A 20,804-nucleotide genomic window follows, 5' to 3' on the forward strand; every position below is an offset into this window, starting at 1 on the left:
CCCTTCCACACCCGGCAGGCTAACGCCTGCCAATCAAGCTTCAGCTACGGTACCCTGGCCTTGCGCCCAATCCCTGCGGCCTCGAGAATCTTAAAGCCAGGACGAGTGCTTCAATAGACGAAACAAAGCGCATAAAACCAAGAGAGGAAGAACTTTTTCGAGTCTACCTAGATAATACCAAACGCCAAAAGACATAGGGAGCTTGTTTCCTCAAGCATAGTACTGCTAGCTTGTTATCGCCTACCTGCTTTGTTAGGTTGGTGCCGTTTTTCCTGCTCTCGTTGTCTCTTGGTGGGTCGGCGGTCCCATCACCCGGTATCCCATTCCTTTCGTCGCCTAACCAACCTGAACCTGAACCGCGACGACGCGCCGGATCCGCAGGGTGCCAGACAGTGAAGATGGGTCAGACTATGTCATGGTTGTCTGGACTTATTTGGGCGAAGAAGGAGATAAGGATACTGATTTTGGGCTTGGTTCGCTTCTCGTCCACCCCTTTTCCCTATCCTGTACGACTGACCGGATTGCGCTCCGCAGGACAATGCCGGCAAGACAACACTTCTATACAGACTCAAGGTGCGATCCTCCTTGCTACCGCCATGCGAAACTCTGGGTCTCACAGGCAACACAGATCGGCGAAGTAGTAACAACGATACCCACCATTGGGTTCAATGTCGAGTCGGTAACTTACAAGAATCTTAACTTCAATGTCTGGGATCTTGGGGGTCAGACCAGCATCCGGCCATACTGGAGATGTTATTATGCGAACACGGCAGCCGTCATCTTCGTCGTCGACTCGACCGATATTGAACGGCTGCAGACGGCGGCTGACGAGCTGGCGGCCATGCTGAACGAGGAAGAGCTCAAGGACGCCGCTCTTCTGGTATTTGCGAACAAACAAGACCAGCCGGGCGCGAAAGGTGCCGGCGATATCTCGCAAGCCCTTCGGCTCGGTGAACTGAGGGACAGGAACTGGAGCATCATGGCGTGCAGTGCTGTGGAAGGCTCGGGAATTTCAGAGGGAATGGACTGGCTTGCGGTAAGTTTACAACACTGCCGTTCCCAAACGAGTTCACTAACAGCAGGCATAGCAAACCGTGTCACAGGATTAGTAAGCGCGATTGAAGCGTTGGACGCGCAAGCAAGCGGCTTCTGTACACAACAAGGATACATCTCTATATCATGCCGGCTATGCTTGGGTATCAATCAAGCTGGCTAGCCTCTCGGCGTTTGGGCGGGAACAGGCCTCCTCGGTTCGTGGACGACAGTTTATACGAAGGCGCAGGTTGCATCAGAAGGGGCGGGACAGCGATTGACTCGTATATACACGACTTACACCTTTTAATATGACGACGACTCGGTTTGATATAGCCGGTGTTGACTTTAGCAACTATCGTAGAGCGTGCAAGGGCCCGGCAGAGAGCATTCCAGGTTCCACACCGCTTCCCCTATTCATTGAGGCCCTTTTCTTGCCACTTTTTGCTATGCAGTGCCTTGCCTACCGGACCCGGAGCGCAGCTTGAGGAAGCACCATACATTTGGATACCATCTTGCACTAACTTTACGTCGCAAACGGTGTGTCTGGCCAGATATCTTGGCCGCTGCTTTCCGAGATGCGCAGTGGAGCCATGAGGGCCACAAGCATACATGAATTCTCAGTTCACCAAAAGCATCTTCAGTGCAGAGTTCCCAAAAGGCATAGTAATTTAGCATCTTGACCAGGAAGCATCCAGTTTCTTGAACAAAAGAGTTTACTCTCTTGAACTGCAAGCTGGGAATACTTAGGAAGCGGTCGTTAGAAACAGCTAATCCTGAAAAAAAGGTGCTTTGTGTAGAATACATATGTATGTGAGCATTAGCGAGCTCAAACCGCTCCTTAAAGCTATGCTAATGCCGCCATAGCCGGAGGGAGTTGAGAAGAAATCTCATTTTCTCTATCCTCACAAATATGTAGGACCAGAATAGGGGTCCATGTGGGCCTGATGCCGACCCGTAGCTCCAGATCCTGTAAATAAAGAGATAGTACGGAGTAATTACCGCATATGTGCAAAATGAGCGCCCGGGTGAAGTACCCGATTTCGGACATGACATTTTGTGGTGGTTGAAATGTAAAACTTTAAAAAGAATAAGGGAGGTGAATACTCCGTACTCCGTAGAATTTCTCTTGTCCCAGGCCCGCGCCAAAGACAATGCGTAGCGTCTATAGAGTACACAGCATGGTGCCGGGGGATAATATTTCTGATGCTTCCCATGGGCTGATCCGGCCTTCTGACGTGATAACTAACCTATAATCGAAAGAACTTGAGGTTGGTGAATTGTGATCAGGCTCCGAGCGCTGAGCCTCAGAGTAAAAGCCCAACACCGCAGATAGACTTAGCCCTTCCAGCTACCCAAGAACCAAAGTCTACATCTGTCCATTTTCATAGCCGACAATTGCTTTCTGTCACTGTGCTCGAACTGGTGCCTTCGGCCATTCTAGGATGTCTTTACTGCTTGCATGTTTCACGATCTTAACCCTTCCTGTCGTAGGAGCATTCTCCTCCTTTCACCCGGAGTGAACCACCCCGGACACTCGAGTTAATTTCATGCATGGACCCAACTCCCGTGGAACATGGGAGATTCTCTGGGGCTCTCTCTTCCCCATCTTTGCTTGCACATGGACCATCCAACACCCCAATATCCCGAGACAGTATGGCAGCCATGACGGACGGTTTGCGACAACCTTCAAGCGAAAGCTCGAAAGCCTTCAGGACGATATGCTTCTCTTTGTCATCACAATCCTCGCACCTGAGATCACCATAGCAGTCGCCTCTTGCGAACTCGTATCAGCCTGTGCCACTCGCCGTCGGCTCAAAGCCTTGTGTCTCAGAGAACAGAACACCAGTCGTGCCAGCGCCATGTGGTCTCTCTCCAAAGTCCGCTACGCCAACATGGGCGGCTTCGTTCTCACAACCGAGACCGAACCCAGCAATCCTTGCCGAGACTACATCTTCCTCACCGCATCCGAACTAGTCACCCTCTGGGACGACCAGCATCTCGAACACCTTCCCGACATCGCCGACTCCGACCTAGAAGACAAATCCAAAAGCGACCTCCTCCTCAAATTCATTGCCATGGCCGAGGTCCTCTGGGTCATCACCCAGATCTCTGCCCGAGCCTCACGCGGCCTGACCATCTCCCCCCTCGAAATCTCCGTCCTCGCCTATGCGGTCTGCGCCATTGTCACGTATTTTCTCTACTGGGACAAACCCAAAAACGTCCGTACCCCCGTCAGAGTCCCCATCACCCCGGCCCAGCACCAGTTGATTTCTAAGGTGCTCAAGGAGTCCCGAAGCCGCACCATGGGCATCAACCTCTACGCCGAGTTCCTCCTCCCAAGGGATGACCCAATCCGTCGCGACCCGGGCGAGGACATCCATCGGCCGATCGGGAACTTCACAGCCCTAGTCTCGCGGGACGGGAGCTCCCTCGTCACCAAGGCTGTTGGCGGAGTCGGGTACCTCGCTTTGTTATTATTCGCCGGGATCCATCTCGCTGCGTGGAACTTTGACTTTCCTTCCCGAGCAGAGCTTATCGTCTGGAGACTCGCGACGGTGTATACGGTTGGATTCGGACCTGTAGCTCTTTCTGTGAACTTGATTGTAAAACATATTTCCGTGGACTTATTTGTAAAAAAGCTCAGGCTCATGGGAAAGTACTCGGTGGCGGTCAGGGTTTCTAGTTCTATCTACGTTCTCGCTCGGCTGGCAATCGTTGTTGAGGCGTTTCGGACGCTCTTTTACCTCCCTTCAGATTCTTATGTTCCCACTTGGACTTCAAATATCCCACACTTTCTTAGCGAGTGAAGTGCCATGGTTATGGTTCAATGCATGGTGCGTATGGGCCCGGGCGTAAGAATGAGATAGGCTTATACCTACATGTATTGTAGGAGCAATGCTAGTGGAAAAGCTGTGCAAAGTGAAGAGGATAGCTGAGACTGTATGGCGGCTTGCAGACTGAAGACGGCCCTTTGGTAATTAGACTTCCAGCACAGCAAGAACCGCAAGCCCGATGGCTTGAGGATGTGGATGCTCGTCAATCGTCTGGGATTTGGAAAAGCTGGCGTGGAGAAAGGTGAGCGACACCTCCGGACAATGCGATATAGGTACCTTTCCACTGTTGCTTATGCATTTATTGAATTATTGAGGTTGACCCCGCCTAAATTTGTAGTTGCGGCAAGTGGGTCCTTGGGTTTGAGCGTGAGTGCCCCGCGATTCTGTGCTCTGAGTCAACTTTCCTTCAGACAATCCACGATCGACTCGAGCAACGATACCAACATCGACATGGCTCCGGCAGCCAGCACTTCAGCGGTGGATCTCACCTCGGAGATCTTGCATGCGCTGTCAGACAAAGACCCAGTTCTGTCTGCCGAAACCTTCCCACAAGTCCCGTTCGAGTCGATCAAAGCTGCGCTCGACCGACTTGCTTCGCGGTCCATGGTAACCTATGAGCAGGTGGAGCGTGAGGAAGCTACCCTTGAGCCAGAGGCTGAGGTTATCGTCAGTCATGGGAGTCACGAAGCCCGTGTCTTTGAGGCAGTGCGCGAGGCCCTAGACGGGCTCTCAATCCAAGACCTCGAAAGCAAGGTTGGAGACAAGACCGTAACAAAGGTCGGCCAAGGGAAAGCCTTCAAGGAGAAATGGATTAAGAAGGACGGCAATAGACTTGTTGCACTGGTGAGTTACTCTGAGGCTCTATGTAGCGCGAGCTTTGCACTAATTGCTTGTCAGGTGGATTCGATCAACGATGTTACCCGGGACCAGCTTCGGGTGATTCAAGAAACACGAACCCATGACCCCAAGATTCTAGCCGATCTGAAGAAGCGCAAACTCTTGAAAATGCAAAAGGTTATTTCTTTCACGATAAGCAAGGGCCCCAAGTACGCCCTGGAAATGATCAAGGAAGAGACAGATCTCACAGCCGAGACACTGGCATCTGGCTCTTGGAAAACAGCGACTTTCAGTGAGTTAACTCCCGCACCGCTTCAGCAGATACACCGGTATCGTGCTTGCCTAAGATGAGATGTTGCAGCCGTTGGGCGTCACTATCTCCTGGGTTGGTTGTGTTAGAGAGCTGACACGGATGTAGAGCCCTATAATTTCAATGCCCAGGGTGCGGATCAACACTCGGGCGCTCTGCACCCCTTGAACAAAGTGCGCCATGGGTTCAGGTGGGTTTATTGTTAACAGATCGAGATGTCATTTGTTACTCGTTTCTTGAAAGCTAACTCGGACCGTTCGCAGGCAAATATTCTTCGAGATGGGCTTCACAGAAATGCCCACGAATCAGTACGTTGAGTCTGGATTCTGGGTACGTGACCTTCATATGACTTCTGCGCGCAATCTTGCCTTGAGAGCTTCGAGGCTTGAAGCAAGCATTGGTGCTACGTCGGCTGTTCAGATGACAGCACGTCATTCCGCCAGACTCTGGAAACCCGCTGACTCTAGTATTTTTGATAGAACTTCGATGCTCTCTTCGTCCCCCAGGTATATTGCTTCGAATCCCCTCACCTTGAATACAAAGACTAACAGGCCAAAAGCAACACCCCGCTCGTGATCTTCAAGACACCTTCTACGTTTCAGACCCACCAAAGGCTGCCAAACCTTGTCCGGTGTCTGCTGCCGATAAGCAGGATTACGATGAATACTTCCGTAATGTGAGGCAAGTCCACGAGAGTGGGAAATACGGGTCGATTGGTTATAGGTACCCTTGGTCAGAAGATGAATCACTAAGGTGTGTGCCTACGTCTCTACACTAATTGGCATTAACTTACTCGAACCAAGACTTGTCTTGCGGACACACACCACCTCCATTTCGACAGCCATGCTGTACAGGCTGGCAGGGCAACGCCAGGATGGGCGTGTTCCGCCAGCTCGGTACTTCTCCATTGACAGAGTCTTCAGGTATGAGACCTCCAAATCAGTTTGATGAGACGATCCGGTCATTGACACTCTGATAGAAATGAAACGGTTGACGCAACACATCTTTGCGAGTTCCACCAGGTTGAAGGAGTCATTGCCGACTATGGGCTGACTTTAGGCGGCCTGATGGAGTTCTTGGAGATGTTCTTCGCGAAGATGAATGTCAAAGATCTTCGTTTCAAGCCAGCGTAAGTTTCCTCACGGTGGTGGAGACATTGAATGTGTACTAAGAGCATGCAGTTACAACCCATACACAGAGCCTAGCATGGAGATCTTCTCCTATCACAAGGGGCTCAATAAGCTCATTGAGATCGGCAACTCGGGTATCTTCAGGCCCGAAATGCTCGAGGTAAGTTTCTTCCTTCACCCCAAAGAGGCGCAAAGTCACTAACGAGGCGTCCAGGCCATGGGTCTCCCCAAAGATCTGGTTGTGTTTGGTTTTGGCTTGAGCTTGGAGAGACCGACGATGATCAAATACGGCATATCCAATATTCGGGAGCTGCTTGGTCACCAGGTCGACCTCAACTTTGTCCAAAATAATCCAGCGGTGCGGCTAGACAAGGATTAGAGATAGACAGGAGAAGGTGTAGGCGAGGGTCATCTCTTGAGCGCGCGTTATTTTCGGCTGGCGGTGTGTGATATCATCTCATAGAGAAGATATGGATGGCCCACCCCACGTCTCGCCTTGGCGACCGACGAGGACCTTTACGTGATCCGAAAGGACGCAGGGTATGGTCCAGACCGTTGCCAACTCCAGCTGCATCCTTCCGGAACAGGACGAGATAGGATATGGTATTGCAGTGAACGGTGTCACCTGTTTGCTTCTAGTGAGTTGCCTTGTTGCGAACCACTGTTCCCCGCATATGTTGGTCCGCAATCACTTTGTGGCAACAAATCAGCTGCCGTTGCTCAACTTGCTGCAGCCCTATAGGGCCTTCGGATACTACCCCTCTTCTGTTTCGGTGATGGATGAACCGTGTTGGGGGAAGAGGCATCCGAGAACTAGGATGGCCCTAAAGATGATGGACACGTGGTCAGTGTAGTCGGCGGATGCTACATGTACGTATCTAAGTGATGTATAGACCGACAGCAGGCAGCAATGCGAGGGGAGAAGACATGCATCCAGTGACATGAAAGCCATGTCCTCTGGGTTGAGCTCATGACTCTTTTCCCACGTTCGCCGCTTATACCGCAAGTCGGGCAGTTGGGGTGTCTGTCTTGTTGTCGGTGCCCTGCTTCTCTTTTTTCTCTTATTCCTTCAAAGTCAGCAGCCTGCACCGCTTGCCCCCCTTTTTCTTTCATATCTGGACTTATATTCTCACCTACCATCCATCAGGCACACCTGCACTTTCTGACAGGGTCTTGATGATACTTGGTGGTGGCAGTGCAAGACGCTCTTGACCAACCATACTCCCTTTGGCTACCTTACCACACAGATCCTGCGGAAGCAGTGTGATCGATCGATTCGTTTGACGCAGATCGGGGAATACCTCTGCTGTCTGATTAGAGTATCCTTGTCTCACCTTCCCGTCTACACGCCCATGGACCCGTCCTCACGCGCGCCCGCTCCGCCACCTCTCAAGCTTGGCCCCGTGAGGGCCAGCACTAGCCCCGCGTCCGGGACGCCCGGGTCGGGGGATAGCGCAGTATGTTTCTTAACTCTGCCTAAAGTGTCTTGGGACAAGTCTGATAGGGTGAGACCAGGCATCGAGAGACTCTTCAGGGCATGGCTACTACTACGCCTCGCCGTTCTCTGCCTCGGGTGCCGCGACGCCGCTCCTGCGCGAACGCAACTTCTCGTCTGGATCATCCTCCTCGGACAGCAGTGCGGGTTTCTCGTCGATGAAGAAGATCAAGACGCCTAGGAAGGTCAATGCCAACAGTTATTGCGGGAGGCATTCTGATGAGTACCTGTTTGGCGGCAAAGGGTTTGGCGATCTCTGGCGGGCCGTCACCAAGAAGTAGGCTTCGTTCCTGGACCCCTGGCCTCACCCACAAAGGGCTAGAAGTGATAGAATCAAGCTGTGCTTGTCTTGGGGTCTGATATACCATTGAAGGCACAGGCTGCGCTGGCCAAAACATTTTATATACCCACCCATTTGCATAGGTTGCTGGCTGGACAGGCAAGATAGGAGAGTGATTGCTTAGGGATTTTGGTGACGGATAATCCGCTACACATGCTTGCGGCAAAGAATGATATACCCATGGAGTTAGTATACTAGTCAATGTTTAGCATCTTGATCTTCGTTCTGGGCTATTAAGGGTGCCGAAAGGTCAAGAAGCTTATGGCGTGTTAATCAAAACTCTGCCCGATTTCCGCGTGGAAAGGAGAAGACTCAGTTTGATGAGATGCAAGATGGTGTGAAACTGGCCTTGTAATAGAGTCCTCAGCGGGTTGTGATTTCACCTCAAGGCTACACCTTGATACATAACCTGGTCCTCCACTGGCTGCGGGAGGAGGTGATGGTTCGACGTGAAGCATGTGATGCAGTGGGGCATGGATCTGCCCCAGTCTCCCTGCCCAAGATTTAATTCGCACCGCAAAAACCGTTTTAGCCTCTTTAAGCCAGGGAAGCATCAGCAAATGTATGAATTCAATCCCCCAGATCTTCAATGATTGCTTGGAAGTAGATCGCGGAATTACTAGCAATTGAATAGCTTTCTAAAGCAGTTAATTCTATCTTATTTTACAGCTCTCAAGTGTGGTCTTGATGTTAAATGTGGTGCTGTATTGTTTTGCAGTGCCAATTAAATCTTGGGCAGAGAGCCCAGGGAAGGTCGGTATCTGCCAACGTTACGAATCCAGTCCCTGAAATACCACAGTACGCTCGGTAAATTACGAACTGGGAACGCCCTAACTACTGAGTTGTGGGTCAAGTGATGTCCCAACCAAAAAAACACCCAAAGCAACAAATTCCATTCCCTTCACAACCCCATGAATTCACACCTTTGAGGTTCCGTGACCGCTCAAACAAACTCATACCGCCAAGCAGTGGAAGCCATGGCTACATCTTCTCGCTTTGGGTCCAAAAAAGCCTACCTCGTCCTCTACAATGCCGCCTCGGCCGTCGCTTGGGCCACCATCCTCGGCAGGGTGGCCGTGGTGTTAGGATGGAGGGGCCCATTCTTCGTGCCGCTTGTGGTCGACAACTTTGCACGCATCACACAGACATTTGCCTTCATGGAGATTCTGCATGCTCTGACTGGTAAGTACACACACCTCGCTCCCTATTTGACCCCTCGAGCTTACAAGCATCAGGTGTCGTCCCTGCCCCGGTGTTTACCACAAGCATGCAAGTCGCCAGCCGGCTATTCCTGATGTGGGCCGTCTGCTACCCCTTCCCGCAGCTGAACGCCAGCCCTTTCTACTCGTCGATGTTGTGCGCCTGGAGCACGACCGAGGTGATCAGGTATTCCTACTTTGCGCTGAAGCAGGTAGAGAGCGTCCCAGGCTGGCTGCACTGGCTGCGGTATAGCGGCTTCCTAGTATTGTACCCAGTCGGCATCAGCAGCGAGGTGGCCATGACGCTGCAAGCGATCTTCGGCCCGGCCGCGGATTTGGCCCCGTGGTACCCCTATGCGTTAGCGGCCGTCCTGCTCTCGTACATCCCGGGTGAGTGTTGTCCGTTCTGCCCCTTAGAAAAGGGTCATAGGTCATGCTGACCGGGTAGGCTCCCCAATTCTCTATTCCCACATGCTCAAGCAGCGGAGGAAGTACCTTGGAAGCGGCAAGACGGCAGAGCAGAAGAAGAGGCAATAGCGGATGCCATGCACGCCGTTTCGCTTCGCTTGTGCTATGGATGTGATATCTTCTGATGGCCAAACGTTGCTCTATTATGCCCTGTAAGCATTTATAATTTATGTCTCACCGATAGACGAAAGCGCCCCAAGCAGGTCGAAGGATAATGGCCTCAAGAATCAATCGTTACCGTCAGGAACGGATTGTATCATCCGAGCTGCTCTCATACCAGTCATTGCGAAGCCATCCCACGACCATATCCCGAGCGTCCTTCGCCAGCTTTTCATAGTTAGGATTTTCCTTCGGCTCAAACATCGCTGTGAAGCGTAAGCATCTCAGGGATACGGTGGATCATCGCGGGTGAAAGCAATAGTACTCACTCATATGTGCCCCGGGCTCATCCGTCGCCTTGTCATTCACCGCTGGCCGCCAATCCCCGGCTTGATCCCGCTGTGGCACGACGCAGAATGTCCTGTCCTTCCCTAGCACCGTCTCCGTTATGCTCACCTGCTTTGCGCCCGCCGACTGGCCGAGCCGTGTGTAGAAGTTCCCGAACCCAACTCCGAGCTCCTTGTTCAATCGCACCATGTACGCTACGCGCCGCCGCAGCTCCTCTTTTCGCGCCAGACACCCTACAAACTCCAAATGCGACGTTGCCCATTCCAGCGACCGACTGATCTGCTCCTTGTTATAGTACGCTGCCGCTCCGCCGGCGGCCATCGCGCCCACTGCCCCGGCAGCCATGGCAATGGTACCCCATCTACCCCAGCCGCCTTTGTCGGTCGCCTTGTCCTTATCATTGCCGATGTTACTGCTCTCGGCCGGGGGAAGGGCCGCCCTAGCGAGGTTTGCGTTCGCTTTCGCGTTTGCGTCCGCAGCCTTGGCACCACCCCAGAGGCTTGCCAACCCGCTCAGCTGGGAAATTGCCGTGGATGCGGCGGCGTAATGCGATTCTGCGGTGCGGGCAAACACACCGGGGCTAATCCCGAGGAAAGGGGTATCGAAGGCGAGCACGCCTTGGATATACGGGAACATGAGCGCGTTTGGCGGGGGAGGCAGGTTGGTGGTGGACTTGCTCGGGCTGTCCTCGTCAACCGAATTGTGGATCGGGTGCTCGGAGGCGAGCGCAATCGTCGTCTCAGCCGCTACTATACCCCCCATCGAGTGCCCCACCAAGAGGACCCGTACCGAGGGATCGACTGTCGGGGAGGGAGTGCCCGCCGCTACTTCGAGGTCGATTACTTTGTTTAGGAGCCTGTCGATTTCTCTCTGTTAACTTGGGGAAGGGGGAGAAGAGAAACGTGGCTAGGATATGTACCAATCGCTGAACCGTGAGACGCATTCACCAAGGTCGCCCCGGGTTTCGTATTTCGGATAGACTATCGTTTGGACGTGCACCTTGGGTAAAGCGCCCGCAATAAGCTTCCGTAGATGTTCGGCGAAGGCATAGTTGGGCCCAAAGGTGGTTTCACCCCCCTATTCTCCTATTAGACCTTTCCGGAGGGGATACTTTAAATCGAATGGGGGTATACCTTGAAGCCGTGGATAAAACAGAGTAGCAGTGTCTTCTTCATCGCTTGTCCCCATTGAGGCTTCAAAAGGGAAAAATAAAATGATGGGCGAGGCTTGACAGTCCAAGCTCTTGTGCCACCCGGTGGGGAGCCTAAGAGAATCCGATGTTGCCCTGATCGCTCACAGGGCTGAAGCCTGATAGTGTGATGAGAACCTACGGAGCCTACTAGGTACCCCTCTGATGGTGGGGGTGGGGTCACCCCTGCTGTAGGTTGTAGTGTTAGTGTACGGAGCATACTGTATTATTGCCAGGTAATCTTCTCTATCTGTATAGTACGGAGAAAATTACGGTAATCACATCGGCTCTCCCAAGTTCCCACCAATCCACCAATCAGTCATTCTTGTCCGTGCACCCAGCGCGACGCGCCAAGGGTGGCTGGCTCAAAAGTGAACTTTCACAATCAACGACGCTTTGCTTTGATCTCTGTTTCCGCTCGGTTTCTTTTTGTGGTCGAGGGAACTGTTCGACACCCGGCTCTTGCATCGCACACTTGATTTCCTAGGCATACCATGACTTGAATCTGCGGATACGTCGCCTCTTTTTGTTTCTTTTCCTTCCCTTCCGTCTGCCTTTGCGACTCCCGCCGGCCGACGCTCATTTTCCTCACTTCCCTTCTCTTCCAATCAGCGAGTAGTGGGCGGTCTACAGCCTCTTTTCCATTCCGCCATCGCCACAGCACACCGTCTCAACCGCGTCACTATCTTCCACCTCGCATCATGTCTGAAAAGATCTACGGCGTAACGCCTCCCATCTCGACGGCCCTACCGAACGAGAATGAGAAACGTATGCACGAGGCACTCCACAAGGAGCTGCGGGCCCAAGGCACTTTCGAAAGCCCAGCCGAGACTGAGGAAAGGAAGAGAGTTATTGCGCAGCTTGAGAAAGTTACAAATGAATTCGTCAAGAGGGCCGCTAGGGAGAAGGAACCCAAAAATACCATTCTGATCCGGGATGCTATCGGCAGGGTGTTTACATATGGCAGCTACCGCCTCGGCGTCTATGGACCAGGTTCCGATATTGATACGCTCGTCGTCGCGCCCAAATATGTCACGGTCGAGCAGTATTTCAAGATTTTTCCCGAAGTGCTCGTCGAGATGGCGCCGCCTGGTGCCATCACCGACTTGACTCCCGTACCCGATGCGTTTGTGCCCATCATCAAGTTTGAGTTCTCCGGAATCAGCATCGACCTCATTTTTTGCTCGATCCAAACACTCAAACAACTGCCGGCTGACAAGAACTGGAGTTTGGCCGACAACAACCTCCTCCGCGGTTTGAGCGAGAACGAAGTGCGGTCGTTGAACGGGACGCGAGTGACAGACGAAATTCTGAATCTCGTCCCGGAACCTGCCACGTTCAAACTTGCCCTCCGAGCTATCAAGCTTTGGGCTCAGCGGAAAGCAATCTACGCGAACATTATGGGCTATCCTGGAGGAGTTGCCTGGGCCATGCTCGTCGCCCGCATTTGCCAGCTCTACCCCAAGGCCACAAGCGCCGTCATAGTCAACAAGTTTTTCAACATCATGTCCAAGTGGCCCTGGCCCCTCCCCGTTCTCCTCAAGGATATTGAGTACGGCTCCGCGGTCACGCGGGTAGCGGTGTGGAATCCCAAGGTGAGTGATTCTCTGGCCCTCGACTACGCTGATGTCTCACCACAGAATAGCTCTATGCCAGCGATAGGAACCACAAGATGCCCATCATCACCCCGGCATACCCCTCCATGTGTGCGACGCACAATGTTAGCAGATCATCCATGATGGTGATTCAGCAGGAACTGGAGAAGGGCGTGCGGATAACGGATGAGATCATGGTGGGTAAGAGGCCGTGGAAAGATCTCTTCACAAAGCACACCTTTTTCACCTCGGGATTCAGATACTACCTCACAATCATTGCATCCAGCAGGACCAGAAAGGCCCAAAACGCCTGGTCGGGGTTCATTGAGTCGAGGGTGCGGCTACTAATCAACAAACTTGAGATGCACCCGGCGATAGCTCTGGCGAGGCCATTCAACAAAGGCTACGACAGAGTGCACCGGTGCAAAAATGATGCACAACTCGAGGAGGTGGTGTCAGACGGCAGTCTTGCTTACCTGTACACCCCGCCCGCTGAAGAGAAACCCAAGGCCGAACCCAAGACCGATGCCCAGTCCGCGGTGAAGACTGAAGACGGAGCCTCAGTCAAGGCCGAGGATGGCACAACAGTCAAGCCCGAGGACGGCGTCGCGGTGAAGCAGGAGGGGGGCGAGGAAGGATCACTCGGCATGATCCCGATGGTTAAGGCCGAGCCGCAAGACGAGGATAAGATAAAACCCGAAGATGTTGCTGGGGCAAAGGAGACAGAGGTGGAGATTTTCACGACTAACCACTACATTGGGCTGCAGCTGGTCGACAAGGCAAAGAAGCTCGACCTGTCGCGTGAGGTCAATGAGTGGAAGGCCATGTGCATGTCCAACGACATCTTCGAGCCTCACCTGATGTTCCTGTCGGTTCAACATGTCAAGAATACGTCACTTCCTGACGACGTGTTTGAGCCCGGCGAGCAAAAGCCCCAACCACCCTTGAAAAAGGCCAAGCGATCAGCTTCGGAGGATCCCAGTACTAATCAGAACCAGCCACCAGCAAAGCGGCAGGCTCAGGGTAAGCAGCAGAACACAACGGCGACGACGGCTAATACCGCGGCAGCAGCTGCGGTTGCTTGAAGACAGATTGGCGTCGCCGAAAGCGGCGAGGAGTTGCGAGAGGGAATCGGGACATTGGAGAGGAACGGTGCTGATATCTTCGGCCGAACTGGGCGCAGGGATGTGACTAAGCTCGTGTAACTATCTGGATCCTCCTAGACTAATAGATCTTAGGGTTTAGAGGCACAAGTTGCCTCGTCAAATCTTGTTTCCTTGGGTCTGGTCTTGAGTGACTGCCTGACTGACGGGTGTTCTTGTGATGGCAATTAATAAATGCCAAAGGGTTAGGGTTCAAAGCTGTAGCCTTTTCATCCACTTCAGGAGTCCTGAATCCTGATCGTGTTCTCGTTCACTCTTCAAGCAACTCACCAACTTTCATCGACGAATCTAGTCGCGATGCATGAAATCATCACTGTTCAGCTCGGACAGCAAAGCAACTACCTAGCAACACATTTCTGGAATACCCAGGTAAGTTTCATTGAAAACGTCTCATCGAGCATCTCATCCTCGTCCTCAAGTGCTCACAAGACTTACTACTCCTATGGGCCTAGGAATCTTACTTCACCTATTCCGAAGCCGAAGGAGAGTCGCCCATCGACCATGACATCCACTTCCGCCCCGGTCTCGCCCCAGACGGCAGCGAAACCTTCATGCCCCGGACTGTCATCTACGACTTGAAAGGGGCATTTGGCACCCTCCGCAAGATCAACGCCCTCTACGAAGTTGACGATGAGTCGACTCCGCCACAGGCTCTCTGGTAACGCTCCTTGACCCCTATATTCCCTGCCTTCTCTTCCCCCTGGCAAGTACAATACTCACTTTTGCATCAACAACCCATCAGGCACGGCCAAACAACCGTCCACCGCGCCCCCCAGATCCCGCTCTCAAGCTACCAACAGGCCCTGAACGCGGGGACGGCGCCCCCAGAACCACTGACTCGGTCGAGCGTGCGCTTCTTTTCGGATTTCTCGCGCGTGTTTTACCACCCCCGCTCTGTGGTCCAGCTGAACGAGCACAACCTTTCATTATCATCATCATCAGTATCATCGACGGGTACGGGCACGGGAGGAGCAGGTGGTGGTGGTGGGGGTGGGCTGTCGACCTTTGAGCACCATGCTGCAGGCGACGCCCTGTTTGCGGCCCTCGACGCCGAACACGACCTCCTTGACCGCGACCTGCGCCCCTTTGTCGAGGAGGCCGACCACATGCAGGGCGTTCAGCTTTTCGCGTCGTTTGACGACGCCTGGGGCGGGTTTGCGGCTCGCTACTTGGAGCGTGTGCGTGATGAGTATGGGAAGTGTCCCGTCTGGGTGTGGGGGTTGCAAAATGGTGGACGCGGGGCGATGGTGGGGAGGGTAAGTTTTCCACTCTCTCCTTCTGTCTCTCTTTTGGGGGGTATTGTGTGAGATGAGGGTAGTTGGGCTGACCCGGCCCGGGCGTGGTGGATCAGGACAAGAGACTGTTGCGACTGGCGAATAAGGCCAGGACGATTACAGAGGCGTACAAGCAGGCTTCCATCATCGTGCCGCTGGCGTTACCCGAAATGTTACCCTCGGGAATGATGCAGACGCTGGACCCGACCTCGCAATGGCATGTCTCGGCGCTGCTAGCGTCGGCGGTAGAGAGCGTTATGCTGCCGTCGAGGATGAGAGATGCTTCGAAGAGGGAGACTCTTGGTGGCTTGGCCGAGGTGTTGAATGCAATGGGCAAGCAGAGCGTGGCAGGCTTGCAGATGAGCGTTGACCGGCCGGAAGCTACTGAAGGCCAAAGGGGGGGTGCTAGGCTGAGGCAGCTGTCTGAGGAGGAACTTTCTGAGGGAGTGCAGCTCGACCTTCGGTTCACCCCTTCCGATCAGCTCGATTCCTACTCTCGATCGAACGGGTTTTACAAGCCACGAGTCTTCAGCCAGGTCATTTCTTCGCGAGGTTACGATGATGAGGAGGTCGAGGACATGGAAGTGGACGAGGCGGGGCGACGACTTCGCAGAAGTGCTTACGAGCCAGTGACAAAAGGGTTGGTGACCAGTGGCTGATAACCTACACATCACACCTGCGACCTTGACTGACATGGGTGTAGCTATAACTCGACCCTCAGGTTTCCCCTTCTGGATAGTTTCCCTGCCGACATATTCCGGAACGACGATGTATCGCCACCCACAGACAGCATCAACATCACTAGCAGCCTAGCAACTGACTCATCCGTGTCCGGCAAGCTGAAACTCCTTCGATCAACCGTAATTCGGTCGATTGGCTTAGAGGACCGTGAGACTCTTGGAAACGACCTCATGGATATGGCAGACGAGTACCATGAGGGATGGTCAAGTGGAAGCGACGAAGGGGAAGACGATTAACGTTCATGAGATGAAGAAATGGGGCTTGCAGGCAGTGCGGTTCTTCAGCCATTAGTGGGGAAGTGAAAAACGGCCGCTAATGCCTGGCGATTCGGGCAGCGCAACGCCGTCAATGTCCAAAAGATATCGTCCTCAAACATATGATACAGGACAGAAGTCGGGATGCCACCAGAGGGCGACATTGAAGAATCAAAAGAAAGTGAAGTTGCCCAGTGTCCAGAACCTCCGAGGTTGTACTGTACACACAGGAGTTAATACATGGAAAACCTGCCATGATATCGCCCTCAGATCGCCCTCAGTCTATCCCGTAAATCCTGTCTAGCCCGTTGGTCTATTATTTTAGGTCCCTAGACTCCATCATCATCCACAACAGCGACACAAAGGAAAGCTGGGGAAAGGGGTAGAAAGGGTAGTAGTATACTTTGCCCGCTACAATGGTGCGCGATGCCATGCCCGGGCGAGTAGTGAGGACTTTGACTACTCTCGGGAGAGGTCGCGGCCAAAGACCTTGGACTTGAGCCAGTCATTGATGACGAGGAGCCGGTTCCGCGTGCTGAAACACATGCTGATGTAGGCGCTCCTCCAGAACAAAAAGGTCAGGCTGCCAGCAGCTGCCACGTTGCCGTTGAACCACGTTACGTCGGCAACCGCCTTCTCGCTGCCAATGTAGGCGAGGCTGCCCTGGTGGCTGTATTGGAAAGGCTTGACGTCCTTGATGCGCTTCAACTGGCGTTCGTATTGGGCAATTTCGCGCGAAATCTCGGCCGAATTGCCGGGCTGAAGATTCAGGGACGAGCTGAGCTCCCTGATTTTCTCTTCGAGCGCCTCGGTCTTGGCCATGTTGTTGAACAGGCGAGCCAGGAAGGTACCCTCCTGGCTGGCCACCTGGGCTGTCGGCGCATACCCGGCTACGGCGCAGTCGCCCAACGCCCAAATATCGCGCGTTCCCTGGACGACGAGGTATTCGTTGACGGCCAGGCCACGACGCGAGTTCTTCTGTGCCGGGATGCGTGACATGAGATCCTTGATGACGGGGCGCACAGCGTTGCCGGTGGCCCAAACGAGGAGGCCGTAGGGGAAGACAACCGTCTCCTTCTTGCCGTCAGGTCCCGTAACTTCGGCCTCTACCGTCTTGTCTGTGACCTTCTTGACCATGGTTTTGGTATGGATGTTGATCTTCTCCTCCTTGAAGGTGCTTTCTGTGTACTCGATAAGCTGCTTGGAGAAGCTGGGGAGCACGCTGGGGAGCGCCTCAATCAGGGTCACACGGAAGCGGTCGCTAATCTCGGGAACCAGCTTTTTGATGTCCTCCTGGAAGAAGTCTTGGAGCTCGCCGGCGAATTCTACACCCGTCGGGCCACCACCAACCACAACCATGTGCATGAGACGGTCGATCTCCTCAGGTGGCTGGTCCTTGAAGGCCGCCGTCTCGACACAGTCCATGATCCTCTTTCGGATCTTTTGTGCGTCGCCAATTTCCTTCAGGAAGCAAGAGTGTTCGCGAACGCCGGGAATCCCAAAGGTGGCGTTCTCGGCACCCACACCGATCACAAGCATGTCGTAGGGGACCTCGGTTTCGGTTATGTCACCCCGGATTTCCGAGTTGTCAAAGATACGTACCACCTTGCGTTCGGGATCGATGGAGCTAGCCTCGGCCTCGTAGAATTTTACGCTTGCCTTCTTCTGGCGGAGTATTGTCCGCACGGGCTCCATTATGGACCGGTGCTCAATGGTGCCGGTTGTGCATGACGGAAGTAGGGGCGTGAAGAGGAAGTAGTTGCGCGGCGATATGACGATGACATTGTAGTTTTCGGTGTCAAGGCGCTTTAGCAGGGAGACGGAGCCCCAGCCGGTTCCTGCAACGCACTGGGTCAGAAAGAGCTCACGGCGTACAGGGCCAGGAAAGCGCGCGGATGCAGCGGTTTGCGCAACTTACCTAGAATAACCAGAGTCTTCTTGGACGGATCAGGCTCCACCTGGGGCTCCGGGTGCCTGTCAAGATAGACGCCGTACCCAAGGTATGCGACGCCGGCGATGGCCGAGATATATCCCAGTCGCCAAGCCCACCTCAACTTACGGAAGCGCGGCTTCTTGGGCGGCGGCGGGGGCACCCGAGCATCGCCGTCAGCAAAGCCGCGCCGAAACTGTTGGGTGACTGGCCCTTGTATGCTGCCAAATGCCGGTCTGGCGCCAATTGTCCGTCGCGGTGACTGGAGGAGTAGCCGGGGGCCAGCTGCGGAAAGCTTGAGCGACGCAGCACCCGATGAGGGCACTGCGAGCTTGCTTAAAGCTCGCGACGAAGACGCCATTTGGCCAATTGGCGAGCGCGAAACACGTTGACTCGACACGCAAGGGAGAGGAGCGAACCGCAGGAATGAAATGATTACTAGGTAATGATTCAAAGTGGGAGAGTCGATCCAAGAATGGCGAGCAGAAAAATGTTTCGACTTTTGTGAGGGATCAATCCCTAGCAGCTTTGATATCGTGAGTACAAAGATAAGATACCCAGCCCTGTTCGTTTTTTCTTGCGCCTTTATCCTATTCGCGCGGCTTTTTTGATCGTGGAGCTCGTGGCCACTCAGTTGGTCAGGAACTCGGGAGCGACTGCCCCACCGGCTCCACATGTCCTCGCACCAAGTCACTCTGCTGGGGGGCCATGATGACGAAAGTGACGCTGGGCCTCACCATCAATTGACACCTTCTTGTCCACCTACACTTGTGGGTACGGACAGTTTGACGGAGGATTCAAACAGTCACAACACTCACTTGCTGCTATGATTGTATTGACACAAACCCACGTGGGGAAATCCGCCCAAGTTTCGGATCGCCCGTTCACCCGTTATACAGACGTGATACCGCTAAATTGACTCGGGTAATAACTCTTTTCCCTTTGGCCTGCGTTTCCCAGCGACATACTAGTTCCGCCACCTTGAGTCCTTGACTCATGGAGGAGATGGTTGCACACACAGCCGTTGCACGAATACTCGTCTCGTATATGTAGGTATGTTTCTTCACTCTCACCTGTCAGTATCTGCCACCCTACGTCCGCTTGTGCCTCGCGCGCCTCGGTAATCCCCTCCGGCATTCACCGAGAAACATCCCGCCATTCGATGATTCGATCTCACCGATCCGATGGGCAAGTGTGCCATCACATGCCCTCCGACAAGATCATTGGCGTTGGATATGTGGTGTATGTACGAGTGCAGCTGGGGCCTCGGATGACTAAATCGTGAGTTGCATCGTAACGACGGGAAGATGCTGGAAGGGAGTTGAGAGCAGAGGAGGAGGAGGAGGAGAAAAGGGGGGGGCGGAGGGTGTTTATAGCGATGCAAAAAGAGAAGGTCCAACTGGCGTGTGTTGTTGCCCTTGTACTGATTGGAGGCGGAGACATAGCTTTTGGTCCCAATGCGATCTGTCGACATCCAGGTTTCTGCCTGGCGCTTCGCTGGCTAGCACTTGAGTGTTGAACCTTGTAACTACCGTCTAGCGCATAAATGATCCGCCAGATATCAGTCCCGCATGAAAATGCGCCAAGTGTCATCCTGCAACCGCGTCTGCATCTGCCCTCGATCTGGTACCTGCCCTGCAGGAACCGACAGACTGTACAAGTACATACGATACTTATTCGATGCACGTATCCGTACGATTGCCCGACTTCCGGGTATGGTTAGCTCTTGGGAACATGGGCGGGCCAGGCGCCCGGCTCGCTCTCTGGGGGCGTGTAGACGACTGGACCTGGACATGGACATGGACGAGCTGAGGAGTGAGAGGTTGTCGACACGACCTGTCAATAACATGACAGCCTTGAAGTCCGATACGGTTCGTATGGGCTGCTTGTTGCTCCTTGGATGTTCGTTTCTCCAGGAGAACTCTTGAGCAGCTTTCGAAGCATTACTCTGGATTGACGATCTGAATATTTCCCTTGCGAATAATCACCTCAATGCCGTCTCCCTCGCTCGATGCTCAGGCATAATCCTCACTCAGCAGCAGTTCACGCGACTGTCCTGCAGCCTGAACATGCAACACCATTGGCAGTCAACCCAATTGGCTTGAACATGGATGCTATTGATTCGCTGAACCTCTAGGTCTCGAACTCTACCCTGGTGGCTGTTCGGTACCACAGGCCAGACTAAACCAGCAGAATCTATCAGCTGAGAGTTCTCTCAGTCGCGATATCTCCCTGCAGGACTCATAGTTATATCTGAGAATCTGGGCCATCCGAAGCGAATTGCAACGAATCCATGTCGCTTGCCTTCCCCGCATCGTCTGTTGTGGGCTGAAACGCCTTGCCCATGGCTGAGACGTTGAACCCCCTGTCTTTGCCGTACATCTTCTCATGGCTCGATCGTCTCATTCTCACAATCCTCGGCATCGGTCAGTGCGTGCCTGCCGGAACTCAACGTTAGCTTCGGTTCCGATCGAAAAAGTCCCCTGTGCGGTCCTCCCGCGTAGGTGGTGCAGAGCTAGGTTCCCAGACAATGTGCACCTCAGATGGGCCTATGCCTATCAAG

At 53.6% G+C, this 20,804-nt stretch overlaps 9 protein-coding genes across 9 annotated transcripts; 7 read left to right on the forward strand and 2 right to left on the reverse strand.

Moving 5' to 3' along the window:
• Positions 1-222: 222 nt before the first annotated feature.
• On the forward strand, positions 223-1,109 carry N656DRAFT_843072 (putative ADP-ribosylation factor; the record flags this gene model as incomplete). Its single annotated transcript, XM_064819071.1, has 4 exons — positions 223-473; positions 535-573; positions 629-1,036; positions 1,089-1,109. The coding sequence occupies exons 1-4, from the start codon at positions 399-401 to the stop codon at positions 1,107-1,109; spliced, it is 543 nt and encodes a 180-aa protein (XP_064672864.1). The 5' UTR covers positions 223-398.
• Positions 1,110-2,561: 1,452 nt separating this feature from the next.
• On the forward strand, positions 2,562-3,842 carry N656DRAFT_704085 (uncharacterized protein; the record flags this gene model as incomplete). The annotated part of the gene is made up of 1 exon (XM_064811152.1): positions 2,562-3,842. A coding segment is annotated over one exon (1,281 nt), but the record flags the coding sequence as incomplete, so codon positions are not given.
• A 477-nt stretch (positions 3,843-4,319) lies between these two features.
• On the forward strand, positions 4,320-6,525 carry N656DRAFT_787828 (uncharacterized protein; the record flags this gene model as incomplete). Its single annotated transcript, XM_064816642.1, has 10 exons — positions 4,320-4,712; positions 4,767-4,998; positions 5,125-5,206; positions 5,280-5,346; positions 5,496-5,522; positions 5,576-5,769; positions 5,820-5,939; positions 5,996-6,145; positions 6,198-6,306; positions 6,361-6,525. 10 exons carry the CDS (start codon positions 4,320-4,322, stop codon positions 6,523-6,525), a joined length of 1,539 nt encoding a protein of 512 aa, XP_064672866.1.
• A 973-nt stretch (positions 6,526-7,498) lies between these two features.
• Positions 7,499-7,922, forward strand: N656DRAFT_795973 (uncharacterized protein; the record flags this gene model as incomplete). The annotated part of the gene is made up of 2 exons (XM_064817479.1): positions 7,499-7,603; positions 7,662-7,922. 2 exons carry the CDS (start codon positions 7,499-7,501, stop codon positions 7,920-7,922), a joined length of 366 nt encoding a protein of 121 aa, XP_064672867.1.
• Positions 7,923-8,682: 760 nt separating this feature from the next.
• N656DRAFT_726684 (PTPLA-domain-containing protein) lies at positions 8,683-9,747 on the forward strand. Its single transcript, XM_064812578.1, has 3 exons — positions 8,683-9,163; positions 9,217-9,570; positions 9,629-9,747. Exons 1-3 carry the CDS (start codon positions 8,959-8,961, stop codon positions 9,715-9,717), a joined length of 648 nt encoding a protein of 215 aa, XP_064672868.1. The 5' UTR covers positions 8,683-8,958; the 3' UTR covers positions 9,718-9,747.
• On the reverse strand, positions 9,664-11,463 carry N656DRAFT_776406 (uncharacterized protein). The gene is made up of 4 exons (XM_064814631.1): positions 11,229-11,463; positions 11,015-11,172; positions 10,077-10,951; positions 9,664-10,013 (listed from the first exon to the last, which is right to left on the reverse strand). Exons 1-4 carry the CDS (start codon positions 11,268-11,270, stop codon positions 9,889-9,891), a joined length of 1,200 nt encoding a protein of 399 aa, XP_064672869.1. The 5' UTR covers positions 11,271-11,463; the 3' UTR covers positions 9,664-9,888.
• Positions 11,464-11,610: 147 nt separating this feature from the next.
• On the forward strand, positions 11,611-14,389 carry N656DRAFT_776407 (Poly(A) polymerase). Its single transcript, XM_064814632.1, has 3 exons — positions 11,611-12,879; positions 12,930-14,064; positions 14,127-14,389. The coding sequence occupies exons 1-2, from the start codon at positions 11,986-11,988 to the stop codon at positions 13,962-13,964; spliced, it is 1,929 nt and encodes a 642-aa protein (XP_064672870.1). The 5' UTR covers positions 11,611-11,985; the 3' UTR covers positions 13,965-14,064; positions 14,127-14,389.
• On the forward strand, positions 14,303-16,577 carry N656DRAFT_776408 (tubulin nucleotide-binding domain-like protein). Its single transcript, XM_064814633.1, has 5 exons — positions 14,303-14,411; positions 14,495-14,700; positions 14,785-15,298; positions 15,394-15,956; positions 16,020-16,577. The coding sequence occupies exons 1-5, from the start codon at positions 14,340-14,342 to the stop codon at positions 16,291-16,293; spliced, it is 1,629 nt and encodes a 542-aa protein (XP_064672871.1). The 5' UTR covers positions 14,303-14,339; the 3' UTR covers positions 16,294-16,577.
• A 193-nt stretch (positions 16,578-16,770) lies between these two features.
• N656DRAFT_787833 (FAD/NAD(P)-binding domain-containing protein) lies at positions 16,771-18,602 on the reverse strand (the record flags this gene model as incomplete). Its single annotated transcript, XM_064816643.1, has 2 exons — positions 16,771-18,149; positions 18,230-18,602. 2 exons carry the CDS (start codon positions 18,600-18,602, stop codon positions 16,771-16,773), a joined length of 1,752 nt encoding a protein of 583 aa, XP_064672872.1.
• Between the last annotated feature and the right edge of the window lie 2,202 nt (positions 18,603-20,804).

This window comes from Canariomyces notabilis, assembly GCF_033297395.1.
Source record: "Canariomyces notabilis strain CBS 508.74 unplaced genomic scaffold N656scaffold_4, whole genome shotgun sequence".
Classification (NCBI taxonomy): domain Eukaryota; kingdom Fungi; phylum Ascomycota; class Sordariomycetes; order Sordariales; family Chaetomiaceae; genus Canariomyces; species Canariomyces notabilis.